General features: G+C 49.8%; 1 protein-coding gene across 5 annotated transcripts; it reads left to right on the top strand.

The window, feature by feature from the left end:
- Positions 1-5,183: 5,183 nt before the first annotated feature.
- Positions 5,184-16,990, top strand: NFE2L1 (nuclear factor, erythroid 2 like 1). Of its 5 annotated transcripts, none has more exons than XM_043470341.1 (6): positions 5,184-5,332; positions 6,807-7,831; positions 12,555-12,770; positions 13,210-13,299; positions 13,523-13,681; positions 14,467-16,990. In XM_043470341.1, exons 2-6 carry the CDS (start codon positions 7,322-7,324, stop codon positions 15,814-15,816), a joined length of 2,325 nt encoding a protein of 774 aa, XP_043326276.1. In that variant the 5' UTR covers positions 5,184-5,332; positions 6,807-7,321; the 3' UTR covers positions 15,817-16,990. The 5 variants fall into 5 exon arrangements, with proteins under 5 accessions (XP_043326276.1, XP_043326285.1, XP_043326287.1 ...); XM_043470350.1 differs by having other exon boundaries at positions 12,588-12,770; XM_043470345.1 differs by lacking the exon at positions 5,184-5,332 and adding an exon at positions 5,618-5,738.
- The last annotated feature ends 6,539 nt before the right edge of the window (positions 16,991-23,529 follow it).

The following is a 23,529-nucleotide window of genomic DNA, read 5'->3' on the forward strand; positions in this document are numbered from 1 at the left end:
TGATCCCTTTCCCTCCTCAGGGCCCCTCCATCCTGGAGCACCCGTTTAATGGGGGTTCTGTGTAAACAAACAAGTTCAGTGTGAATGGTGTTGGGACAATGGCCCCGTAGAACATCACCCCACAAGGACTTTAGTGTAAGGCTGACAGCACTTGGGAAGCATGCGAGTGCAACAGAGAAGTTGCTGGAGAGCCTTCTCGGAATTAAGAAGCCAGAGCTGGGTTCAAAAAGAAAGCGGCTTGCTGTTTCCCTGCTTTCTCCTTCCTTGGGGGTGGGGGGAGCAGGTTGTGCTAGGAGGAGGTGCTGTGCACATCTCTAAGCCGCTGGGGTCAGGGGAGAAGCTGGACTCAGAACTGGTCCTGAAAACACACACACGTATGTCCCTGCCCTCTGGAGTCTCCAGGAGGCTAGTGATTCAAATAGGTTTCCCTCTGGGCCTTGGTTGTATCTTGGAGGTGAGACCATTCCACTTCCTCTGACACCCTCCTGCTGCCGCATCTCAGTGCTGTCTGTCCTAGGATTTCAGCATCTGTTCTTGTGTGACAAGAAGAAACAGCTCCCTTGGGTAACAGCCTCTCTCTCTCCTTCCTGCTATAATGTCAAGAGGGGGAGGTGTGTGTGCAATGTGAGGTGTGGTTGTATGTGCTTGTGGCATCCTCCAGAGAAAAACCGAAAGCTTCCATCCTTTTTCTGCAGACGAATTTCTAGTCGACCATCTAAGGACAACTCTCATATCTTCGGCGTTTGGTTTTCTCTGGGATAACCAGGTTGTGAAGTGGGGTGGAGAGAGAGTTGGGCAAGAAAGGGACCTCACCCTTAGCTCTACCCATGCATGAGTGGCTTTATACACAGGATAGGATTTTCAAACTTGGTGAATATGTATATTATCTCCATTTTATCTCGGAGGGCCCAAGTAGTAAGTTTTTGAATGCAGCCGAGTCTAAAACACCCACTTTTCCCACTTCACAATAACACCTCGCTGACTGTGACATGCCATACTGAGAGCTACACAAAGAGAATTATCCAACACTATTTGGGACAACATGGTGAGACATACAAGGACCACTGAACTCAGCTTCATAAAATGTTACACCAAGATGTGAATGATCAGTGAAGCATTTTCATTGGATAGGTCCAGGACAAGAACATGTTAGGATTGAGAAAGAACACATCCTAAAGTCAGGTGGTGATTCTAGTCTGTGCCCATGATTAGCACTGCTGTTCTTTTTTACTCAACATGGATTCTTGCTCCAAGCTAGTGATTCTCTACTCTGGCTGCACATAAGAATCACCTAAGGAGTTTTTACAGAATCCTGATGCCCAGGGCTGCTCTGGGAGACTCTGATTTAATTGGTTGGGGGTGGGACCTGGGCACTGATAATTTTTACAAGCTCCCCAGGTGATTCTAATGTGCAGCCAGGGTTGAGAAGCAATATTCTAAGACAGCAGTGGGAGGGGTACACAGGGAAGAGACTGGCTTGTAAGAACCTCTTTTGATGGCTTAATGGTAACCAGCTTGCTAATGATGTTTACCATGTAAGAAAGGGCCAGATGTCTGGATTAGCTGGAGAACTAATTGATTTCCTTGCAAAACACGGTAACGTTTAGTACTGACAGGGTGTAATCCTAGAATCTCTCAGAAGGGCTATAAGGAAATCTCAGGCATTTTATACATTCCCCTGGATTAGTTAGAAGTTGAGGGGTGAAAAATATTTATATAGATTAACAACATTTAAAAACATTTTTAAAGAAAGGAAACCACAAGAGAGCAGAAAGACTGTTTCCCCTTAGGGGAAGAAGCAATTCCTGCTATTCCAGAAGAACTCGAGCTGCAGCCAGGCTGCCCTCCCAACATGCCCTTCTCCCAGGGTTTCTTGGCAGAAGCCATCATGGCAGGATGACTGGAGGATGCCTGCGTGGTGAAGCTTTCCCCAGGGAGGAAGGTGGGTCAACATAGATATCACTGGGGCACGGAGGGCTATCCAGGGATAGCTGGCTTTTTGTGTGACCCCGAATTCCTGCGCATTAGAACTAATCGGCTTCCTGGTGTCCCACTGCCTTCTCTCCTGAGCAGGCTGGATGGAGTCTCCTCTTCAGGGCCTGGTGTGACTGGTGGCTCTCAGCCTCTCCCTCAGGGAGGGAGTGCATGCACTCACTTTTTCCAGTGGGCTTCTCGGTCTGATTTAATGGATATACCAGGACTGATGACACATCAGCACGGGATCTTTCTTTTGCTTCTTGGGTAATTGTCCTGTTAACAGCTGTTCCAGGCAGAGAAAGGCATGGAGGGGGGGGCGGGGGAGGGGGGCGGGGATGTGGGGGAGAGGGAGGCTTCCTGGGTGAAAAAGGATACACCCTGGATTTTAGAAGGTTAATGAGTGGGTTCTGGGAAGGAGGTTTGCACCTGCTCAGACTTGATCTGAAACTCTATAGACAGAGTGGAAGACAAGACAGTCTTTCAATCTCCACTTCCTACATAGAGTACTATTAAATATCCTGGGTGCCCACACCCTGCCAGGCCTCACCACCGGCTGCTGACAGTGTCTCTACATCTCGATTCTCCTTAGCCCTTGCAATGGGCCAGCAATTCTTTGTCTTTCCTTTTTTTCTTGCCACCTTTCAGTAACCACTAAGCAGAAAACTTTCTGACTACCCCTAGTCATTCTTTAATCAACAAAACAGTTCCCAATTCAGCTCTCTCCCACTTTATGCTCAAATAATTATTATACACATTTAAACATAGTACTTGAAGCTCAGAGGGGAAAGAGAATGAACAGGATAGTGTGGGCCAAACAAAAGACCTCTCCACACCTCTCCCACCCCTTTTCGAAGGCTGAACAGGGAGTCCCTCCTATCCTCAGTGCCTGCAACTCTCTCCACACCCAAGACCCCAGAAAGGAGAGAAAGGAAAGGAGACAGTGGGTAAGAGGGCTATCTCAGCAAACCTGTGAGTGATTAAAAAGTGACCAAGTGAATTAAGGCTTCCACAGTGATGTGAGAATATCACATGTGATGTCCCTGGTGTAGCTTTTCCACCCACAGCTGCCATTTCAGTAAACATTCATCTTGATTTCATGTTACTCTTAAATGTACTAACGACCTTATTTTTCATCCCAGACACCTGGTACCCTACTGTGCAGCTCAAAAGAAACTTGGAAAATACAGACTGTCTACCACATTCAGTTCTGTTGGTGCTAAGGTTCCCTGACTCCCCACAGATAAAAGATTGCTCAGTTGTTTTCTCAGAACTGTGTCAAGGTTTACATTTGTTCTCTATTTGCTATGTCAAACAGATGGCCATTCTTCGTATGCAGTCCCTCCTATCTTCTCAAAATAGTCTTGTATTTAAGCCCAGTAACTTTAGTCTAGCCTTGGTATCTTCTAATACTTTGGTTTTAAAATATTTTCTTCTCAACCCCCTTGATATATTTTTAGAGTTACTGATTTCACCTTAATTTCTCCTCCGTTCTTATCCAATATTGGTCTTATTCAGGGGCTGAATGGCCATCCCCTTCCTTGATAATATGCCATATCCTCCAAAACCACATCTCCTCCAAGAATTAATTTCTGTTTTTAACAAGAACTTTTAATCACAGGAGTGCTTGAGTTCCCCTTCAATTACTCAGCAAGCTTCCCCCCCCACCCCCGCCCCAGATTTTATTTTTTTATAGCTACCCTGTGGGCTTGTGGGATCTCAGCTCCCCATCAGGCCACTGCAGTGAAAGCCCATATCACTAACCACTAGACCCCTGGGAACTCCTAGCAAGTATTTATTGAGTGTCTACTATTGCAGGTACAGTTCTAGGCTTTGAAGACTCAACCATTAATGCACAAAATTCTAGTCCTCAATGGAGTTCATATTCTAGCATTTTCTGGAAGACAAATAGTAAAACGAGAAAATAAAACATGTGTTCTCTGAATCCATCTTTGAAATGGGTAACTAACTCAGTAGTTTTCAGAGAATTCAATGCTTATACTTCTGTATAGTGAAAGTACTTTATAATCTGTGAACCATCCCAGATGTAGCTGCCTAACTCCAAACATGTGATGGATTCGACCTCATCAAATGAGTTATCAGTCGGCCTTGTTCTTCGTTGTACAAGGACCAATGACTTGCCCACTAGATTAGCAGGATCTTCTAGGGAGTCAAGAATTTGAGTCAACGCCTCTGTCCCACAGCTAGGAACAACGTACTACGAACCCCAACTCAGTGCTTGTCTTTAGACCCCTTATAAGGGGTCTTCGCACTATGGGTCGTTTACTAAACGGGCGAGGTTATCACGCTTCCACCCCAGAATAAGTGAATTATTAACTCTGGTGTGATGCCTCAAAATGTGCAAGCTTAAAAACTCCCCAAGGTGATGCTGGGGGTAAACCAACGTTCGAAAATCAAAGATGTTGGTTAAAAGAGATTGGAGAACACTAGAAACTGAGGAGTCTCTGAAAAGCAAAACTAAGCTGCGTGGGAAGTTAGGCGGGGGAAGAGCAGACAGAGGAGACGGTGTTTGTATCGCCGCAAAAATCACTAATTATGCCACATTGCTCTTATCCCCAACGTCCCACCACCTTCGTGGCAACCCGTCCACACAACTTGCACACAAGGGGCGCAACGATCCCTGACCGGCAAAGGGCCCAGCGCCGGGCCTCATGGAGCGGAAGCTGGGAGACTGGTTTCCGCTGCCAGCACTCAAGATGGCGGCACGAGCGTCCACACCAGGCGAAACACATGCTCTGTGCCCTACCTCGGCCTCTCAGGTCTCACTGGACTTTTGCAAGTCACCGTGGGAACCCTCAATGGGGGGACTCCGCGCTCCGGCGGTGATACCATCTCCCATTCCCAGTCCTAAGCCCTTATACCCGTCAAAGAATGCACTGGAAGCGCACAGCCTGTTTACTTCACTCCATGCCCAGGCTGTAATACCGTCTGCGGCCAAAGCACCGCCGAGGGGGTCCCAAACGCCGGGCGCTGTGGCCTTCGCCCCACTTATTGGTGGGCCCACGCCGTGAGGCGGGCCTACATGCCTATTGGGCCATGGACCATGTCAGTCTTGAAAAACCGGTAAAGGGAGAAGGAGGCATACTCAGTTATTGGGCTCTCTTTACTATCCGTCAAAGCGACATCCGGCGACGGCCACCATCTCGGCTCTTTGATTGGAGAAACGTATTCCCGGGGAGGACTCGGAGGGCGGGCTTCCGAGTGAGGTGGAAGGAGGGGGCGGGGAGGGAAGCGGAGGCTGGCGAGCTCTAGGCCGGCCGGCGCTGGCGGCTGCAAGGCCTGGACTCGGCTGAGGGCTTGCTGTGGTGGCAGCGGCGGACGCCGAGCTCAGCAGCGGGTATCAAGCACCTTTCTTTCCCTAACGGGAGGGGCACAGCCCCGCGGGACCGAGGCTTACAGAGTGAAGGGCGGCGGGGTGGAGCTGAGGGGCAGGAGGCGGGAGCGGGCGGCCGAGCGGGGTTTACCTCGGGGCCGGGCCCTGGGCCTGGCAGGGAGGGGCCGAAAGGCCGTGGAGAATTCCAGCTCCGGGGTGGGTTGGACTGGGGAGGGCTGAGGGCCTGAGAAGGCGTGGTGTTAAGCCCATGCTTGGGAGCGGGGTGGGGCCATAGGGGCGGAGGGCGGGGTGGGGTTTGGCCGTCCGGGTGGGTCAAGGCCAGGAAAGTAGCACTTGTTCGCTGCTGCCCAGAAGGCTAGAAGCCGAGGCGCCAGGAGCGGCATGGCAACTTGGTCCCAGCCGGACTCGGGTATCCGGGGCAGGGTGGGACCGGGCTCAGACCTGGCATTACTCGATCTTTAAGGGACCTTGTCCGGTTTCTGGAACTTAATTGCTCTTGGGAGGTTTTTAGTAGTAAATTGCGTGAGAACTGGAGGGTAGTGTAAGCAGGAATTCTGGGTCGCAGTTATGTTTACTCTAGCCAGATAAGGGGTGTGTGTGTCTGTCTGTCTTTGGGTGGGTGTGCGTTTGTCTTTTTCCCTTTAGGATGAAGTTGGTAGGTGGGTCATAGCCTTGGATATCAGAGGGCTATGTCTTGGTTTATAAGGTTAATGGAAGCTCAAAAGTAGAGACTAGAACCGAAAGGCAGGTTTACTCCCTCCCCACTTGGCTGGCTGGGTTGAAGACTTGGCCATAGCCCTCTACTTTGGATCAGAAGGTCACATGAATGAAAATAAAACATGCGTATTCAAATTCTGGACAGAATAATCCTGTCACAGACCCCTTCCCATCCCGCCAGTACCCCCACTTTTTGTGTGTGTGTGTGAAGGTAATAGGAAAGAGAAATCGGATTTTAAAGTTGGGAAAACAAAAGGTGTCATTCTTTACTGTGGTGTTGTCCTTTCACACTCCCACGCATTAATAAATTCTCCTCTTAAGAACTTGAAGGGACAAGAATTATAGGCAGTTTTATCCTGAGAGATGGGAAACAAACTTTCTTTTAAGATAGGAAATGGACTTCTCATGCTAAAAATAGAAGCTGGGTAGTGTGTAATGGAGTGGGGGAGGGTTGGCAAATCAGATAACATGTAAAATATTTTGGATGCCCTGGGCATTATCTGCTTATCCAAAATGAGCTACCTTTTAGAGCATCACAAAATTAATATCCAGATATTGAGATCCCTTGTGGCCAGTACCTTCCTTTCATAGTTGTTCTATCTGTACAGGATTTTGTGGTTTTTCTGGGAGTGTAATAACTGGATTTATTTTTTAACAAAGAGATAAAAGTGGCCTTTTAATATGTTTCCTACTTTCTGCCTTGATCCTGGTATGAAAATTATAGAACCTTATCCTGTTGCTTTTGTGATTCCTGTTTCAGGTTTCTCTGGAAACCCCCCTGGTAAGTGTGGAGGAGGCGGGACACTCTGACCCAAGACAAAAGGCCTGTAGCTCCAGCCAAAGAAAATAAACCTTAGGAAGGAGAAGGAGAAAAAAAAAATCATCAGCTGTTTCTGAGAACAGCCTGCAGTGGAATCTACAGAATCTACAGAGAGGACAACTAATGTGAGTGAGGAAGTGACTGTATGTGGACTGTGGAGACAGTAAGTCACGTGGGCCTTGAGGGCCTGGACTGGGTTAGCAACAGTTGTACTTTCAGAGGTGAGGTGTCAAGAAGGGAAAAGTGAATGTGGTCTGGAGTGTGGCCTTGGCTCCAAGGGGTGTGTTTTCCTCTGAGGCCATCAGGGAGCTCAGCCCCTGTGTTCTGCCAGGGTGGGGTACAGGGTTTGGCACTGAGGAGGGTGACTTGCTGGCTGGAGCAGCAGAGCAGTGGCCTTGATTTGTCTTTCAGAAGATTTAAAAACCAAAAAACATAAACATTCTGGTCCTTCAGCAATGCTTTCTCTGAAGAAATACTTAACGGAAGGACTCCTCCAGTTCACCATTCTGCTCAGTTTGATTGGGGTGCGGGTGGACGTGGATACTTACCTGACCTCACAGCTCCCCCCGCTTCGGGAGATCATCCTGGGGCCCAGTTCTGCCTATACTCAGACCCAGTTCCACAACCTGAGGAATACCTTGGATGGCTATGGTATCCACCCCAAGAGCATAGACCTGGACAATTACTTCACTGCCCGGCGACTCCTCAATCAGGTGAGGGCCCTGGACAGGTTCCAGGTGCCAACTACTGAGGTTAACGCCTGGCTGGTCCACCGGGATCCAGAGGGGTCTGTCTCTGGCAGCCAGCCCAGCTCAGGCCTCGCCCTCGAGAGTTCCAGTGGTCTCCAAGATGTGACAGGCCCAGACAACGGGGTGCGAGAAAGCGAAACGGAGCAGGGATTCAGTGAAGATTTGGAGGATTTGGGAGCTGTAGCCCCTCCAGTCAGTGGAGACTTAACCAAAGAGGTTAGTGGCAATGTGGAGGGGTGGGTGGGAAGGGTCTGGGGTTGGGTGGTGGTTTGGGCTGGTCCTGAAGGAGTATGGTTGTTGTACTAAGCCCTGTAAAGAACCAGAGAGGTTCCAAGGAGTTTCGGGCATTGATCTTGGTTAGGAATGGGCTGGATTGTCTGACTAGAATCGACCCACCTCTAAATGTACTGTCAGGGCAGTGGGAGGTTCCTAGAACATGCCTCTGTGTTTACTGCTTGGATTTCAACATGAGTCCTAGAGGCCTGGGGTGGGGGAGGGAGTCATGTTGTGATGGGCTTTGATGCGCTGTATATCTGTTGCTAAGACACAGATATTTTGTGGACTGTTGCCTTGTACCTCCCCCCACATCAAAACACACATACATATCCTAAAGTTCTCCTCCTTTGTGGTCAGGCCTGTTGTTGTTGTAAGGTCCTGATAAGGCGGCTCTCCTGGGCCTGAGCCAGGGGGTAGATTTAGATAGTTATTCTTGGCCAGGAGAGGGCCAGGCTCCCATTCTTTGCTAAAGGCCCACTGCAGGGAGTAGGGACGGGAGGGCTGGAAGCTAGAAGAGAAACTGCATTCTGCTGCTGAAGTCAGCTTGCTTTGAACTGAACTCCTGACGAGTGGCTGACATTCTGTTCTGGAAAGAAGGTGATGCAGTTGCCTTTAAGAGTGTTAAATGGCTTCTGCTGCCCCTGCTCCGCCAGTGTGATAGGATGGCTTTGAACTCTGCTTTTGACCCTGTCTTGCCACGCAGTCTTAAGGAGCTTGGGAAAAGGTCTGCTTTGCTTGCCTGGCTGTTAGGGAAAGAGGGATTGCACTGGGCTGGGTTTTCCAGGGCTGAGTCTTGAAGCAAGGGTGCATGGGGGGAGTGTTTGGTAAGAGGAGCGTGTGGAGATGCGTTGAAACTTTTACAGAAGCTGTAGAACTTGGCTCTGTCTACCAATCAGACCAGGTTTTGCCTCCCATCCTGCCTTCAAGTCTGTTCCTGAGTTCAGTTCTCTGAATGTTAGTGACTGTCAAATCATGTAGTGACTGTCAAATCATGTGGCTTCCTCTGGGCCCGTGGTCCTCAACTGGGGATGATTTTGTGGTATCAGGGGACATGTGGCAGTGTCTAGAGACAGTTTTGGTTGTCACAACTGGAAAAGGTGTAATTGGGATCTAGTGGGGAGAGGCACGGGATACTGCTGAATTTCCTAAAAAGCACAGGACAGCCCCTAAGTAACAGATTGACCTGCCCCAAATGTCCATCGTGCCAGGGTTGCTCTGTGCTGAGCTGGCTTATACTAGCTCTACTTTGAGGGAGACTAGAATTATCTGAGCCAAGAGGCCATGAGCACTCCTTGCCTTGCAGTGTCTCTTTTCTGAGATTCTTACAGTGCCACCTCTCTCTGCTTCCTGTGTTCTTTTCCTTCAAATGGGCTCCAGTCTGGCACAGTGGTCTGAAGAAGTGTGCCTCCCAGCCACCTCTTCCATCCTCCCACCCCATGGTAGCTCCTCAAGGGGTGGGTATAATTGGGCTTGGGAACTCTGCTTCTGGGAACCCTGCAGGCGTAGCTTCATTCCTCTTCCTGCAGGAAGCTCTCCTGGGATGGGATGGGACGTTTTCAATGTAATTGGATGGGTGGAACTTTGACCCTGCTGCCCTGCATTTCTTGGCCTTCATGAAGTTCGTTCTTTTCCTGACCCCAGGCCTTCACTGCTCCCTTTGGAGGTTGAGGATGGGTCAGCATTAGGGGCCCAGGCTGGGCGTGGGGGAAGGGAGGATTATTGTGTCTAGAACAACATTTCCTCAGCAACTCAGGGATAAAAATACCCAGGTCCAGAGCATGTGACAGGCACTGCTGGAGCTGGTATTATCCCCGGGGTGGCAGCACTCCCCTGCTGCCAGGCCTGTTCGATGGACAGCTATAGCCCAGGCCCTTGTCAGGGATAGGATTCCCCTCGAGGTTGGCACTCTGCCCAGAGCGGGGGGTGGCCTGTGTACAGCTCTTAGCAGGCGAGGAGGAGCAGTCTGTGACCGTGGAGAACATACTGTCCCTGACCTGACCTTAGGTGCAAGGGGAGCAGCAGTGAGGATGGGAGCCAGAACTGTGACCCTGATTTTGTCAGGGCCTTATTTTCTGCTTTATAGATGTGAGCTGGGGCTCAGGCAGAGAATGCTCTTGAAAACAGCTGGGGTTAAGGGCAGGGGGATGTTTTTGTGTCCAGGACTTTGCAGAGCACCGTTCAGTGCTGGCCTTCAGGCTCCTGTCTCCCTCTTGCCTAGGCCGGGCCAGCGCCATGACATCCCTGCATATGTGTGGATGGCTTCCCCCTTCCTCTCATCTGGCCTGCTCTAGGGTGACAAAGCCCCTGGTTCCCAGTGGATCTGGGCTCACTGGGTTCCTGCCCAGCCTAGCTTTGATCCTTGGTCTTGAGGACGACTGGCCACAGCCCTACAGAGGAATGGGAAAACTCCTTCCACTTCCAGGGAAGAACTTAGATTCCCAGGGAAGCTGCGGGAGGAGTGTCTGTCCAGTCCTGAGTGGGCTGGGTAAGCAGGATGCGACAGGAGGGAGAGTGGCACCCCTTCCCCCCAGGGCGCTCTCACTGCGCCACCCTGGCTGGCTGACTGGGCTGGGTGGGGCTGCCCGCCCCTGGGTGCGTCTCCTTGAGGAGACGGAGGCGGCCCAGGGATGGGCTGGTTCCTTGCGGCAGCTTCTCCAGCTGCCCTGGTGCAGAGATTGGCTCCCGGCTGCAGCTAGGTAACAGGCGGTGGGAGGGGATTGGCTCCTTCCGCATCTCCAGCGGAGACTTGGGGGAGGAGATTGGCTCTCGTCGCAGCCTAGGTAACGACAGTGGGAGGGGATTGGCTCTTTCCGCAGCCCAGCTGCTGACCTGGGGGAGGGGATTGGCTCTCTGCAGCCTCAGCAGTGACCTGCGGGGTGGGAGGGGGAGGGGATTGGCTCCTTGCTGCAGCCTAGGTAACAAGTTTGGGGGGCATGGGAAGGGGGAGAAAGGGAGGAGCGGGAGGATAGGCCCAGGAGGGAGCTTGCTTTCCTCTGCAGCTTGAGCACGGAGCATGGGGTGGGAGTCCCATCTCACTGCAGCCTCTGCGGTGAGCTCAGGGTGGGGGCTGCCAGGCGCCTGAGTGGAACTGGGGTTGTGAGGTGGGAGGGGGCTGCTTCAGGATGGAGAAAGGGGGCTGGGCTGGGCCGCCCAGGCAGCAGCACGGGCGGGGCACCCTCCTTGGGCCCCTCGGAGCTAGCAAGGGGCCACCCTTCCAGCCTGGTTTGCTCCTTGAGAGCCACGAGCTCCTTGGAGCCCCCTGTCCGGCTGCCCGGCACCAGCTGCCCTGGGGCTCATCTCGCAGACCATGACCCGTCTGGACCGCAGCTCTCACAGTGGTGGGGGCCATGCCAAAGGGAGCCGGCCCCTTAACTCTTTGGTGGCTGGTCACCGGGTGGCCCAGCCCCCCTCTGCTTCTGGGTCCAGGGCTTCTGTTCAGGTTGGTGTGTGTGGGGAGACTGGGGGGTGGGGGAGACACCTGGGAGGTCTTAGAATTAGGGTTACGGTGGGAACGAGATGCCCCGTCAGAGCTAGGGAGGTGGGTCTAAGCTCTAAGCTAAGGATAATGCTTTATGGAAAGTATCTGGCTTTTAACATCTGAGCGGAAGGCAACAGTTCAGGATTTCTTCAGCCACATGCATGTATAGGAAATCCAAATGTCTCTTATTTATTGGGGTTGTATGCTGGTATGCTGGGTGGCAATGGGGGTGGCAGTTGGAGCAGGAACTGATCAGGAGGCGCCAGGGTAGAGTGGGAGGGAGGCATTTTGGTGCCCAAGGCGGCAGTTGTGGCTGGGCGGTGATGGGGGCTATGTCCTTGAGTGGGTTGACTGATGGCAGTCAGTGAGTCCTGGGGTGTGGTAAGGGAGTGAGCACTGGTGTGAGGGGACACTGTGGGGCTGGCCTTGGCAGGGGTGGGGTGCCCAGTGAGGATCATCTGACCGCTTGAGGCTCTCCGGGGATTGAGGCGGCTTGCTGGGATCAGCTGAGAGTGGGCATTCTAGCAGGGATGGATCTTGAGGTGAGCCTGGGCTAAGAGTTGTGGGTGTTCATCCGTACTCCTGCCTCAGCTAGGGAAAGGGGGGAATGGCTGTAGGAAGGGCTGGAGGTAGCCTGTAGTTGTCATTGGTTGCATCAGGTGGTTGCAAATGCAGGGATTTTCCTCTCCAGCCCACCCCACCCCTTTATGCAAATACAATGGCACCATAAGCTGATGCAAGCCTGGCCACTGCGAAGCAACTCTGCCTCACAGTTCACCCTTGCTTGCCATGGCCATCTTTCTACAAACCAGCTTTTGAGGGATTCCCGTTCCCAAAAGGAGAGCTGTCTTCTGCTTTGCCCTTCCTTCTTAAGTTGTGGTGAGATTGCCCTGCCTTTTGGCCTGGCTGTGTGTCTGGTCCACATCCTAAGCACACAGGCTAGTGTGGTGATAGTCATGTTAGAGGTTTTTGCTATCTCTCTTTTTGTTTTGGAGGCTGGTGTCTGGAAATAGATGAATGAAACCTTGCTGGTATGGAGGGGACAGCAGTAGAAGCTGGCAGGTGTAGATTGGGAGTGACCCCACCCAGGAGTAGTTGGGGTGATGCTTGGAGGGACTTTTAAGGGGCAGGACAGGGAGGGGCCCCTGGACCCCAGAGCTAAAGTCATGGTGCTCTATCTTTCAGGACATAGATCTGATTGACATCCTTTGGCGACAGGATATTGACCTGGGGGCTGGGCGTGAGATTTTTGACTACAGTCATCGCCAGAAGGAGCAGGATGTGGATAAGGAACTGCAAGATGGAGCAGAGCAAGAGGACACATGGCCAGGCGAGGGTGCAGAAGCTCTGGCACGAAACCTGCTAGTGGATGGAGAGACTGGGGAGAGCTTCCCTGCACAGGTACTCCCACCTCTGCCTACTTCTAGAAACTTCTCTTTAGAGAAGGCAGTGTGTGTCTATGGGATGGGCCTGAATGTATATCTCGGGTTGGGATCTCAGTGATGGGATCTCACAGCATCAAGTCACAGTGGTGGCTGAGGAAGTGGGAGTGGAAGAGCCGCAGCAGCAGTGGAGGGACCACACCTTATAAAGAACAGCACGCGGGAGGCAGAGCACCTAGTGGCTGTCTGCTTGCATCAGAACCCTCCCACTCTCTCTCTTCTCCCCTGGAGTTTGGGGCTTGCGGCCAGCTGATAGCCTGGGGACGTAGGGAGAGTGTAGCCCTACGACCACACAAGGCCTCCTTCCAGCTTTGCCTTGGAAAGGCTGGGGAAGGGGCTTTGGCCCACAGGCAGCCAAGGCCTGGGTCAGTCAGACTTAACAGTTGCTGTTGCCACAGGTGCCTGGTGGGGAGGACCAGACAGCCCTGTCCTTGGAAGAGTGCCTTAGGCTGCTGGAGGCCACCTGCCCCTTTGGGGAGAATGCTGAGGTGAGCAGGACTCTAGGGAGAGCCCACTGAGCCAGCAGGGTAGCCTGCACATGGTGTGTCTCTGTGGCTGCCCAGCGGGCCAGCTTTTGGTGTTGGCCCTCTCCTGGCTGCTGGGGGTGAGTTCAGAGGAAGGAAGATACAGAGCCTCAGGCGGTAGTCTTGGGAGGAAGGCAGAAGGTGGTCTTTCCTCCTCCCCTGTTAAACCTTCTGTGTTTTGCCCTAGTTTCCGGCAGACATTTCCAGCATAACAGAAGCAGTGCCTAGTGAGAGTGAGCCCCCAGGTCTTCAGAACAACCTTTTGTCTCCTCTCCTGACTGGGACAGAGTCACCATTTGATTTGGAACAGCAGTGGCAAGATCTCATGTCCATCATGGAAATGCAGGTAGGATTATCAGAACCAGACACAAACCTGTCGGACTTTGCGTGGGGTATCTTCATTTTCAGTTGCTTTTCCACTTCTGGGTAAAGAAAGAGGAACACCTTTCTGATTCATAAGGAAAGTGGGGATACCGAGATGTAACTGTCCAGGTGTCTCATTGGGGCAGTAGTGGGTGGAGTCAGGATTGGGGTTTGGGAAAAGCAGCCCTGGAACTGAGGCTTCTAAAGCAGGCCTGCCTCCTAGGTGCACCTTCTTCCTTTTCTTCAGGCAGGTGATCACTTGGCTAGGTGTTTCCTAGATTTAGCATTAAAACAGGCTGACATTCCTGCAGTCCTTTGCAGCCATTGTCATGTCTCTTGGCCCTCACATCATCTCGCCAGCCCTTTTATTATTTTAAAAGTGAGAACACTGAAGGTAAGAGAGAGAGGCTGAGTGAAGTGCTTCTGGTCTTACAGCAAGTGGTGCAGCCAGGCTGGCTCACTGCAAGGCCAGGTGTTCTCTTCACTGTGCTGATTTCTCAGTGTTAGGAGCTTTTGTCCTCTCCCTCCATGATGGGGGAGTCTGGCCAGAGGTGACCGGGAGCCCATCAGTTCTTCCTTGGGGGGAGTCCACAGGGAGGAACCCATCTCTGCCAGGCCTGGTGGATCAAGTGGGCTCTGGTTTCCCATCTCTTGCATTTATACCCAGGCGGCTATGCCTGTGTTGGGTGCCTGCTAGTGTGAGCCCCCAGCCACACCAGGGGAGGGAATCTGCACAGAGTGAACGGTGACGCTCGTCTCTCCTCCCAGGCCATGGAAGTGAACACATCAACAAGTGAAATCCTGTATAATGCCCCTCCAGGAGACCCACTGAGCACCAACTACAGCCTTGCCCCCAACACTCCCATCAATCAGAATGTCAGCCTGCATCAGGCATCCCTGGGGGGCTGCAGCCAGGACTTCTCACTCTTCAGCCCGGAGGTGGAGAGCCTGCCTGTGGCCAGTAGTTCCACACTGCTCCCGCTGGTCCCCAGTAATTCCACCAGCCTCAACTCCACCTTTGGTTCCACCAACCTTTCGGGGCTCTTCTTTCCACCACAGCTCAATGGCACGGCCAATGACACAGCCGGCCCTGAGCTGCCTGATCCGCTGGGGGGTCTATTAGATGAAGCCATGCTGGATGAAATCAGCTTGATGGACCTGGCCATTGAAGAAGGCTTTAACCCAGTGCAGGCCTCCCAGCTCGAAGAAGAATTTGATTCTGACTCAGGCCTCTCCTTGGACTCCAGCCATAGCCCTTCCTCCCTGAGCAGCTCTGAAGGTAGTTCCTCTTCCTCCTCCTCTTCCTCCTCCTCTTCCTCCTCCTCTGCTTCTTCCTCAGCCTCTTCCTCCTTTTCTGAGGAAGGTGCGGTTGGCTATAGCTCTGACTCTGAGACCTTGGATCTGGAAGAGGCTGAGGGCGCTGTGGGCTACCAGCCTGAGTATTCCAAGTTCTGCCGCATGAGCTATCAGGACCCGTCTCAGCTCTCCTGCCTGCCATACTTGGAGCACGTTGGGCACAACCACACGTACAACATGGCGCCCAGTGCCCTCGACTCTGCTGACCTGCCACCCCCCAGCACTCTCAAGAAGGGCAGCAAGGAGAAGCAGGCTGACTTCCTGGACAAGCAGATGAGCCGGGATGAGCATCGAGCCCGCGCCATGAAGATCCCGTTTACCAACGACAAGATCATCAACCTGCCTGTGGAGGAGTTCAACGAGCTGCTGTCCAAGTACCAGCTGAGTGAGGCCCAGCTGAGCCTCATCCGTGACATCCGGCGCCGCGGCAAGAACAAGATGGCGGCGCAGAACTGCCGCAAGCGCAAGCTGGACACCATCTTGAACCTGGAGCGGGACGTGGAGGACCTGCAGCGTGATAAAGCTCGGCTGTTGCGGGAAAAGGTGGAGTTCCTCCGGTCCCTGCGGCAGATGAAGCAGAAGGTCCAGAGCCTGTACCAGGAGGTGTTTGGGCGGCTGCGGGATGAGAACGGGCGGCCCTACTCGCCCAGTCAGTATGCGCTCCAGTATGCCGGGGACGGCAGCGTCCTCCTCATTCCCCGCACCTTGGCCGACCAGCAGGCCCGGCGGCAGGAGAGGAAGCCGAAGGACCGGAGAAAGTGAGCCTGGGGAGGAAGGGGGTTGATGCTCACCGAGATGGGAACTGGAGAAGGGCTGGGCCTGGACCTGGACCTACAGCGGGGACTTTAATGCCTTCTTATCTAATAGATCTTCACAGAGGGGACGACTGCGGGTCAGTGGACAGGACGAGGCAGGCGCTGTCTGGTTCAGCTTCCCCCGCTGAGGGGAGTGGAAGTGGCCAGACCGTTTGGGTGGACAGGGTCCTCACCCCTTCCCCTTTCCTTCAGGGGAAGGGTGGTGCTGGCATTGCTGGAAGCGGACAGATGGGAAGGAAGGGACTTGTGAGCGGAAGGGGAGGTAGTAGAAAGTCAGTCTCATTTCCTGGAAGGAAAGAAAGGAAGGAAGGAAGGGGAAGAAAAATCAAAGCGGGAAGAAAATCAAAGGGCAGGTTAAGTTGGCTCTGGCCAGGATTCCAGGCATCAAGTTTTAGGGGAGACTAGATCATTTGGTGTGAGTAAACCCCACTTCACCCCAGGGGAGGGGTGGAACACGGAGTGGGTTCTGGAAGGGGCTTCTGAACTCTCCTGCCCCTGCACTTTGGCATCCCTGAAGGGGAGCTCTTGGATGATATTTTCTTGAGGTTTCAGTCATAGGGGAGCCACTGGGACCCGACACTGACTTGAAGAGTTAGGATGAAACAGTAAACAGGCAAGGGTCACAGGCCCTGTGTTGCAGCAGCCCCAACCAAGCATGTCACTCAACTGCCCTGCCATCCATCTTCCTCTGTGCCCAGTCACCCCTGAGCCGAGGCTCCCACATCTCCATCAGAGCCTGCATGCGAATGCTGTTCTCCTCCTGCCCGTGTGCCCCCGCCCCTCACCGGCTGCCTGGAGTTCTTCTGCAGCTGGGGTGCTGGCAGTGCCCCCAGTGCTGGGCCTGCAGCCTCCTGGAAGCTGCTCTGAGGCAGGGGGATGATGTGGAGAAGCCAGGCAGTATTCAGCACAACACTGGGGAGTGACCCTTCCCTCAGGCCTCCCCTACCAACAACTGGGCTTGTCACTGGAAAGACAAAAAATGAAACCCAGCAACGACGACAAAAACTAGTCCTTTTAGAGTTTCTTGCGCTTTGATTTTTTTTTTTTTTTTAGGGTTTGAGCCCTGTTTCACTTGTAGGGTCTAGAATGCTTGTGTTGAGTAAAAAGGAGATACCCCAATATTCAAAGCTGCTAAATGTTCTCTTTGCCATAAAGACTCCGTGTAACCGTGTGAACACTTGGGATTTTTCTCCTCTGTCCCGAGGTCTCTTGTCTGCTTTCTTTTTGGGTTTCTTTCTAGGAGAATGAGAAGTGCATGTAAGAGGGGCTGAGGGTACCCCTTCCCCAAGCCTATTGGCCACAGGCAGCTTCTCCGTACCCCGGTTTAGCAAGGGCTTCTGGCGGACTGCCTGGGGGAGGCAGAGAGGGGAGCGCCAAGGTGACCAGGTGGTTCCTGGACCCGTGTCTTTGTTTCCTACTGCTGTCCCCACCTCTGCCTGGGTCTAGAGTACTGTCTGCCCCAGACTAACAGGAATGAGTTCAAGTGGGGGAAGCACTGATTCTCTTCCCCACTTAGAGGGGGAGGCATTCTAACTGAGCAGTAGGGATAGAAGGCATGAGCCTGGGAAGTGCTTTTATAAATTATTTCCTTGTAGATTTATTTTTAATTTATCTCTGTGACCTGCCAGGGAGAGGAGAGAGAGAGAGAGAGAAAGATGCTGTGAGCACATGACAAAATAAAATAAAATGAATGATTCATTCTCAAGTGCAATTTTTCCCTATTTTGAATTTAAACTGAGTGTAAAGGAAATAGGCCCCAAGAGGAGAGCACTGACCATTGTGTGGCCAAGGCAAAGCTCTTATGGGAAGATGGGTGAAGAGTGGGGGAGGTTGACAATGCAGTCTTAAATACTGCATTAAATCTTCCAAAAATGAGTTTATTACCTTTTTGTAGGGTTTGCCAGCTGAATCCTTTTAGAGGAAGGACTCAGTGTCCTGTGGCCTTTTTCTCATAGGACTAGGTGGGTTTTGTCATATGGCCCAGCTCCTTACTAGTCCCCCTGCAGCAGACTACATTTTTAACATTGACTGTGCTGTTCTTTCTCTGGTGGTCCCACCTACCAGCTGGAGTGTAGTCACAGTGATGACAGTGATGATGGAAACCTGGGAGATCAACGGACCAGCACACGCCAAGCTCTTCATTTTACCAGCAGGGTCCCAGAACTAGAGAAACAGACAATTTGACCCCAGGGTTTAAGGCATTTGAAATCCTTTCCAGCTGAGGTGACCAGAATCTTCTCCCTCAAAAAGCCAAAAGCGTATGAAGTGGTGGATGCTTTAAGGTACCAGATGGTTGTTAGAACTGCCTCATGCCCATCTATGGTAGGTACTTTACAAATGCCCAAGCAATAAACAGCCACTTGGCAGTCTCTGTGAGATTACCAGACAAGGTTTTGGGCTGGAGGCTGTGTTCTCCATGATGAAACCTGTGATCTGGAACTCCCCATGTACCACTGTGTGACCTGGTTCAGTGATGCTACTAGAGTTTATTCTGTGGGGAGGAATAGAATTCTGGGAATAAGGCTGAGCTCTTAATTTGTTTCAATTTACAATGGCTTCCCACCCCCTCCTCCCCCAACTCCAGTTGGAAGGGGTTGGTCAGTCCTATTAAATAAGAGCTGTTTCCTAAGGCAAAAAGAGAAGGCAGCAGAGGATGAAATGGTTAGATAGCATCACTGACTCAATGGACATGAATCATGAATTTGAGCAAACTGGGAGATAGTGGAGGATAGGGAAGCCTGGCGTGCTATAGTCCATGGGGTTGCAGAGTCGGACACAATTTAGTGACTGAACAACAACAAAATTGACTGTAAACCAAATAAAACATTTTGAAGGGAAAAAAAGGTTAAAAATTAAGTTGGAAAAACTGCTGATAAAAAAATATATAGAAAACTGTGACAAGTAAAATTCAGAGTAATGTCTTTGTATTCCTTCTAGAAACGTTTCTACATATTTTTGTTTAGTACACAATTAGGCTTTAACTTTAGTTTTGCAACTTTTTAAACATTTTTTTTAAAGATTTTAAGAGAAAAATGCCTTACCTCCCCTTTGTTAATGTTGCTTCTGGTCTGAGAAAGTATGTTTTGGTCACCCCCTTCCCTCATGTCCCCTTATGGAGAGATGTGTCTGGGAGCTTGCTGATTAGTTGGGGCTTTGGGCCAAGTTGGTCAGCACTGCTGTGGGGCTGACCTCTTTTTGCTTTTGGCGGGTGGAGTGGGTGTTCCAGCTTCAAGGCTTTTTCTGGCAGGAAGAAGATATGAGAACTCAAGTAAGGCCTCTGAAAGCTATTACACCTGAGACAGGAAGTGAGGCAAGGTCCTAGAGTTCATAGGGAGATGAGTAGGCCTCAGGACCAAACTTCTGGGTGTCTTTTTGGGTAGGGGTCAAAAGCTTGCTTTGTCTTGACTTTAGTTCTAGGCGTCATTCAAACTGATTTTCCCACACATCTTTAATTATGTAAGGCAGTGGAAGTAGATCCTTTTTTTTTTCAGGCTATGTGAGGTCTTAGTTCCTCAATGGGGCTATCCAACCCTTACCCCCTGCATGGAGTCTTAATTGCTGGACCACCAGGAAAGTCCCAGATACATTGTTTCAGTCTCTGCCCCACATAAGGTCTTACTACTGAAACTAGGGCTATTTCAGTATCAATAAAATAGATTTTCAATAAAAACAGAAAAAAACAAACAAACAAACAAAAAACAAAAACAGAACCAGGGGGAGAACAGAAATCTAGAGACATGTTCCAGTGTCAAGACCTGACCTTCATAGCTGACTCCTTGCTTGTCCTGGGGAAAGCTGAACAATTAAAAACAGCTGTTGAGGAGGTACTTTCCATGGAGTCCTGTCTTAGGCTGCCTTCATCCCTGCTTTTACCACCCACAGCTACAGCAGACCTGCTCTTCAGGTCTGTTTCGCAAGTAGCTGGAAAAACAAGTGCCTTGTAGAAAAGTGTCTCCACCACCCTATTTTAACTCATCCAGTAGGGACTGATGTAGAGCAACAGCTTCAGAAGCTCAGACTAAATACATAGTTCTAGGGCATTGATGCTATGCATGTACTGAAAGGGGTACCAGGTTGGGATCTGCCTTCCTGGAAGTCATTTTCACAACCAAGTGTAGACATGCTCTAGCAAAATCCATGTGTTTGACTACTGATTATGATGAGTGGTTAAGCCTTTTTTTCCTATCCCTGATCTATCTGGGAAGTGAAAGGGACTCAGACCTTCAACTTGTCATTTTGGCAGTGTACCAAGCACCCTTTCACTTCCACGTCTCACACAGAGATGTCATTCTTCTTTCCTCTAGTTCTGAATCTTACAGTAGAGAAAGCATGTGGGGACTGTGGGGATACGTGTGAAACTTAATGCATGGTTTGAATTCCAGTCCTTATATCTAGGACTTCTTTGAAAGTTCATGTCTGCCTGAATTAGTTGAGAAACATAAATGTAGTGTACAAGTTGTCTCCAGTGGAGGGAGAATATGGGTCCTTGCTGAAGAGGTGTATTTTCACAATCAGTAGGATAGAAACCCTTGTCTTCCTTTTTGAATGTGCAGACATATTAAGTCTTAAAGTTGGTTCTTTTCCAATCTAACTGTATAATGGAGGAGGTTGCATAGTATTTGTTACTAATTCCAGTTGCTGTTTCAACCAAGGAAATAAAATCTAGTTCATCTGGAGAGAGGGAGAAAAGACCCAAGAGTTGGGGCTCTGCCTTTTGTTTTAAAAAAATTTAATGAGGCTAATTCAGTTGTCTTAACAAGCCTTCCAATCTTCAGCTAGGAGCTGAAGCAGTAACTGAAACTATAGGCCCATGTCCCAGAGCCAGGCTCCAAAGTAGCCCAGCCTCATCTGTGGCTATGCAACAGTAAACAGGGCAGGATTGGTCAAAGTCTACTAGGATTTTAAAATCCTCATGGCATGAACAGTAGCTTTGGTACTATCACAAACTATGCAAACCATCAAGGTCAGAATGTAGACTCAGACTTGCTGGTGAATTAACACTAGCTATTTATTAACAAAAACTAGTCAGCATATATTGTAAACTTAAATGTTTTAGCCTTGCCTCAGAGTTCTGCCACCTAACTGGCCAAAGCCAAAAAAAAAAAAAAAGCCTTAGAAACACTCCTTGCTCTACTTGCTTCAAGCAGGGCCAACTATGCTTTTTGTCCCAGTAGGGTGTTTGGGGTGTTTTTTTGTTTTTTTTTTTTTCAGATTTCATTTGCTTTCAGTACCCATCAGTTTACTCAGAAGGAGATGCTCAAGGCCAAGTCAATTAAAAGTCATACAGATGAGAAATAAACAACTCTGAACTCTGGCTAAGGAATTACTAACTTTTAGAGAAAACCTTGCTGGACTGTCATACCAAGGTGATGTGCAGGTCAGAGACTGATGGTTGTCTAAGGATCTTAAGCTATATCAAACTTCTTACCACACACCAGAACATCAGGATGCTAAAAGAAAAGGTGAAGGAAGCCAAGACTTCCTTTTACTAAGTAAGCTGAGTGCTGGCCTGGTAGTGGTATTTGTATTTCAATCAAATTCTACTGGAGGGAAAACACTGAGCCTAGACTTAGTTCATTGCTATCAGTTCTGAGTTTTAAATGAGAACATCTTTACGAGAAGGCTAACTTGCATGCACATCAGATTAATGACTTGATCAGATAGATTTGATCTCAAACAGCCCAGCTCCATATGTAGTTCAGGATTTGGAGCCATTGCAGAAATTTGGATTTCACAGTTCCACCAAATTATTTTGATGCAGCAATTTCTTCTAGCATTCCTCCTCTCTCTAAGAGGAAAATAACTATACCTTATAATACAGATTCCCAGTGTTACAGACCATAGACTGTAAAAGTGTTGTGTACATATGGTCAGTGCTAACTAGCCAAGGGTTAATATCAAGTTGAACTCCAGTCTTAATGAGTTCTGGAATATAAGATTACATCTGAAAATAAGTACTTAAAAACTCAACTATTAAAAATTACTTGGAGAAGAAATGGCAACCCACTCCAGTATTCTTGCCTGGAAAAATCCACGGACAGAGGAGCCTGGCGGGCTGAAGTCCATGGGATTACATGACTGAGCATGTGTGCACGAGGGTGGAGGGAGATGGGTTGGTAGCAATAAACTGGTAGAACTAAAAAAAAAAATTACTTATAATTGGTAGTTAAAACTTTCAAATGCCATTGGAAAGCAGAAAGTTACTCCTAAGCAGTACCATTTGAGTGTTTTTGTATTTATTAATTTGAAACTAAAGGCAGTAAAGGAGCAAGGTATTTTCTTTTGACTGGCTTTGCCAGTGTCAATGATTCTGTCACCAATTAGCTAGCTCTTGTTCTTCTGTAATGGTAACTAGGGCAACAACTTAATGTATCTCCTTAACTCTTGGGCTAGAAGTCTGTGATGATGCAGTTTTGTCAAAGGCGTCCGACATATGTTTTTGCATATCTGAAGACATGCTCTACGAATACTTTATGAAAGGAGACTTAAGATTTGTTGTGTCTATGTATATTTTTTCCCTAACACTTTTGCATGCATTTGTGGCTTCAACAATCACTTGAGAAGAATTTATCCTTCATTCTTGAGTCTAGAAATGTGTGATAATTGGCTTTTAAAGATAACAAAATTGTGTACCTTCACTTCAGTTTTCATTGCATGCATTATCAATTCCAGTGTCTTCCCTGGGAAAGAATGATATGGTTTTCTTTTTTAAAATACTTGTCTGTGCTGAGTCTTGGCTGCTGTGCCCCGGCTTTCTCTAGTTGCAGTGGATGGGCTTACTCTCTAGTTGCTGTGCGTGGACTTCTCATTGTGATGGCTTCTCTTGTTGCAGAGGACAGGCTCCAGAGTGCACAGGCTCAGTAGTGTGGGGAACGGGCTTAAATGCCCCATGGCATGTAGGATGTTCCCGGACCAGGGATGGAACCTGTGTCCCCTTCATTTCGGGAGGATTCTTAACCACTGGACCACCAGGGAAGTCCTACACTCAGTTTATTTGGAACAAATGCTTTGAACTATTGAGTAGAGCTGAATTATCTCAGTGGAAATCCTATTTCCCCTTTTGTAACTAACAAGAATCCAGTCCTGGGACTTGCCTGGTGGTGCAGTGGATGATCCAGAAGATTCCACATGCCACAGAGTAACTTAAGCCTGTGCACTACAAGTTCTGAGTCCATGTTCTAATAAAGCCTGCACACCCCAACTACTGAGTCTGCATGCTGCAGCTACTGCAGCCTGTGTACTTAGAGCCTGTGCTCTCAACAAGAGAAGCCCCTAGCAATGAGAAGCCAGTGTGCTGCAAAGAGTAGTCCCCGCTCGCCCCAACTAGAGAAAGCCCACACAAAGCAACAAAGACCCAGCGCAGCAAAAAAAAACAATCTAGTTCTGTTTGGGCTCTGGAGTTACAGGCAGAAAATGATGTTAAGAAAATGGATGACATTTTAATTCACTGATCAATCACAGGACCAATACCTGAAAGTCTGGAGAAGTTGGCTTTAGCTAAGGTCATACAAATCTATGATAACAGTCAGGATCTAAAGCTAACCCCCAAATCTGTTTCCAAACGTATCATAGTTTGGAACTGCTACCAGGTCACAGACTGCTAAACACATTTTGAGCAGTATGAAGACAGGATGACGTGACAATCTGTAATCTCTGTAGA

This window comes from Cervus canadensis, chromosome 1 (genome assembly GCF_019320065.1).
Source record: "Cervus canadensis isolate Bull #8, Minnesota chromosome 1, ASM1932006v1, whole genome shotgun sequence".
Classification (NCBI taxonomy): domain Eukaryota; kingdom Metazoa; phylum Chordata; class Mammalia; order Artiodactyla; family Cervidae; genus Cervus; species Cervus canadensis.

Excerpts from the sequence above, each read along its gene's own strand:
- NFE2L1 (XM_043470341.1), top strand. The coding sequence starts at position 7,322 with ATGCTTTCTCTGAAGAAATACTTAACGGAAGGACTCCTCCAGTTCACC. Across the intron at positions 12,771-13,209 it reads GGGAGAGCTTCCCTGCACAG|GTGCCTGGTGGGGAGGACCA; the intron begins GTACTCCCACCT and ends CTGTTGCCACAG. Across the intron at positions 13,300-13,522 it reads CCTTTGGGGAGAATGCTGAG|TTTCCGGCAGACATTTCCAG; the intron begins GTGAGCAGGACT and ends GTTTTGCCCTAG.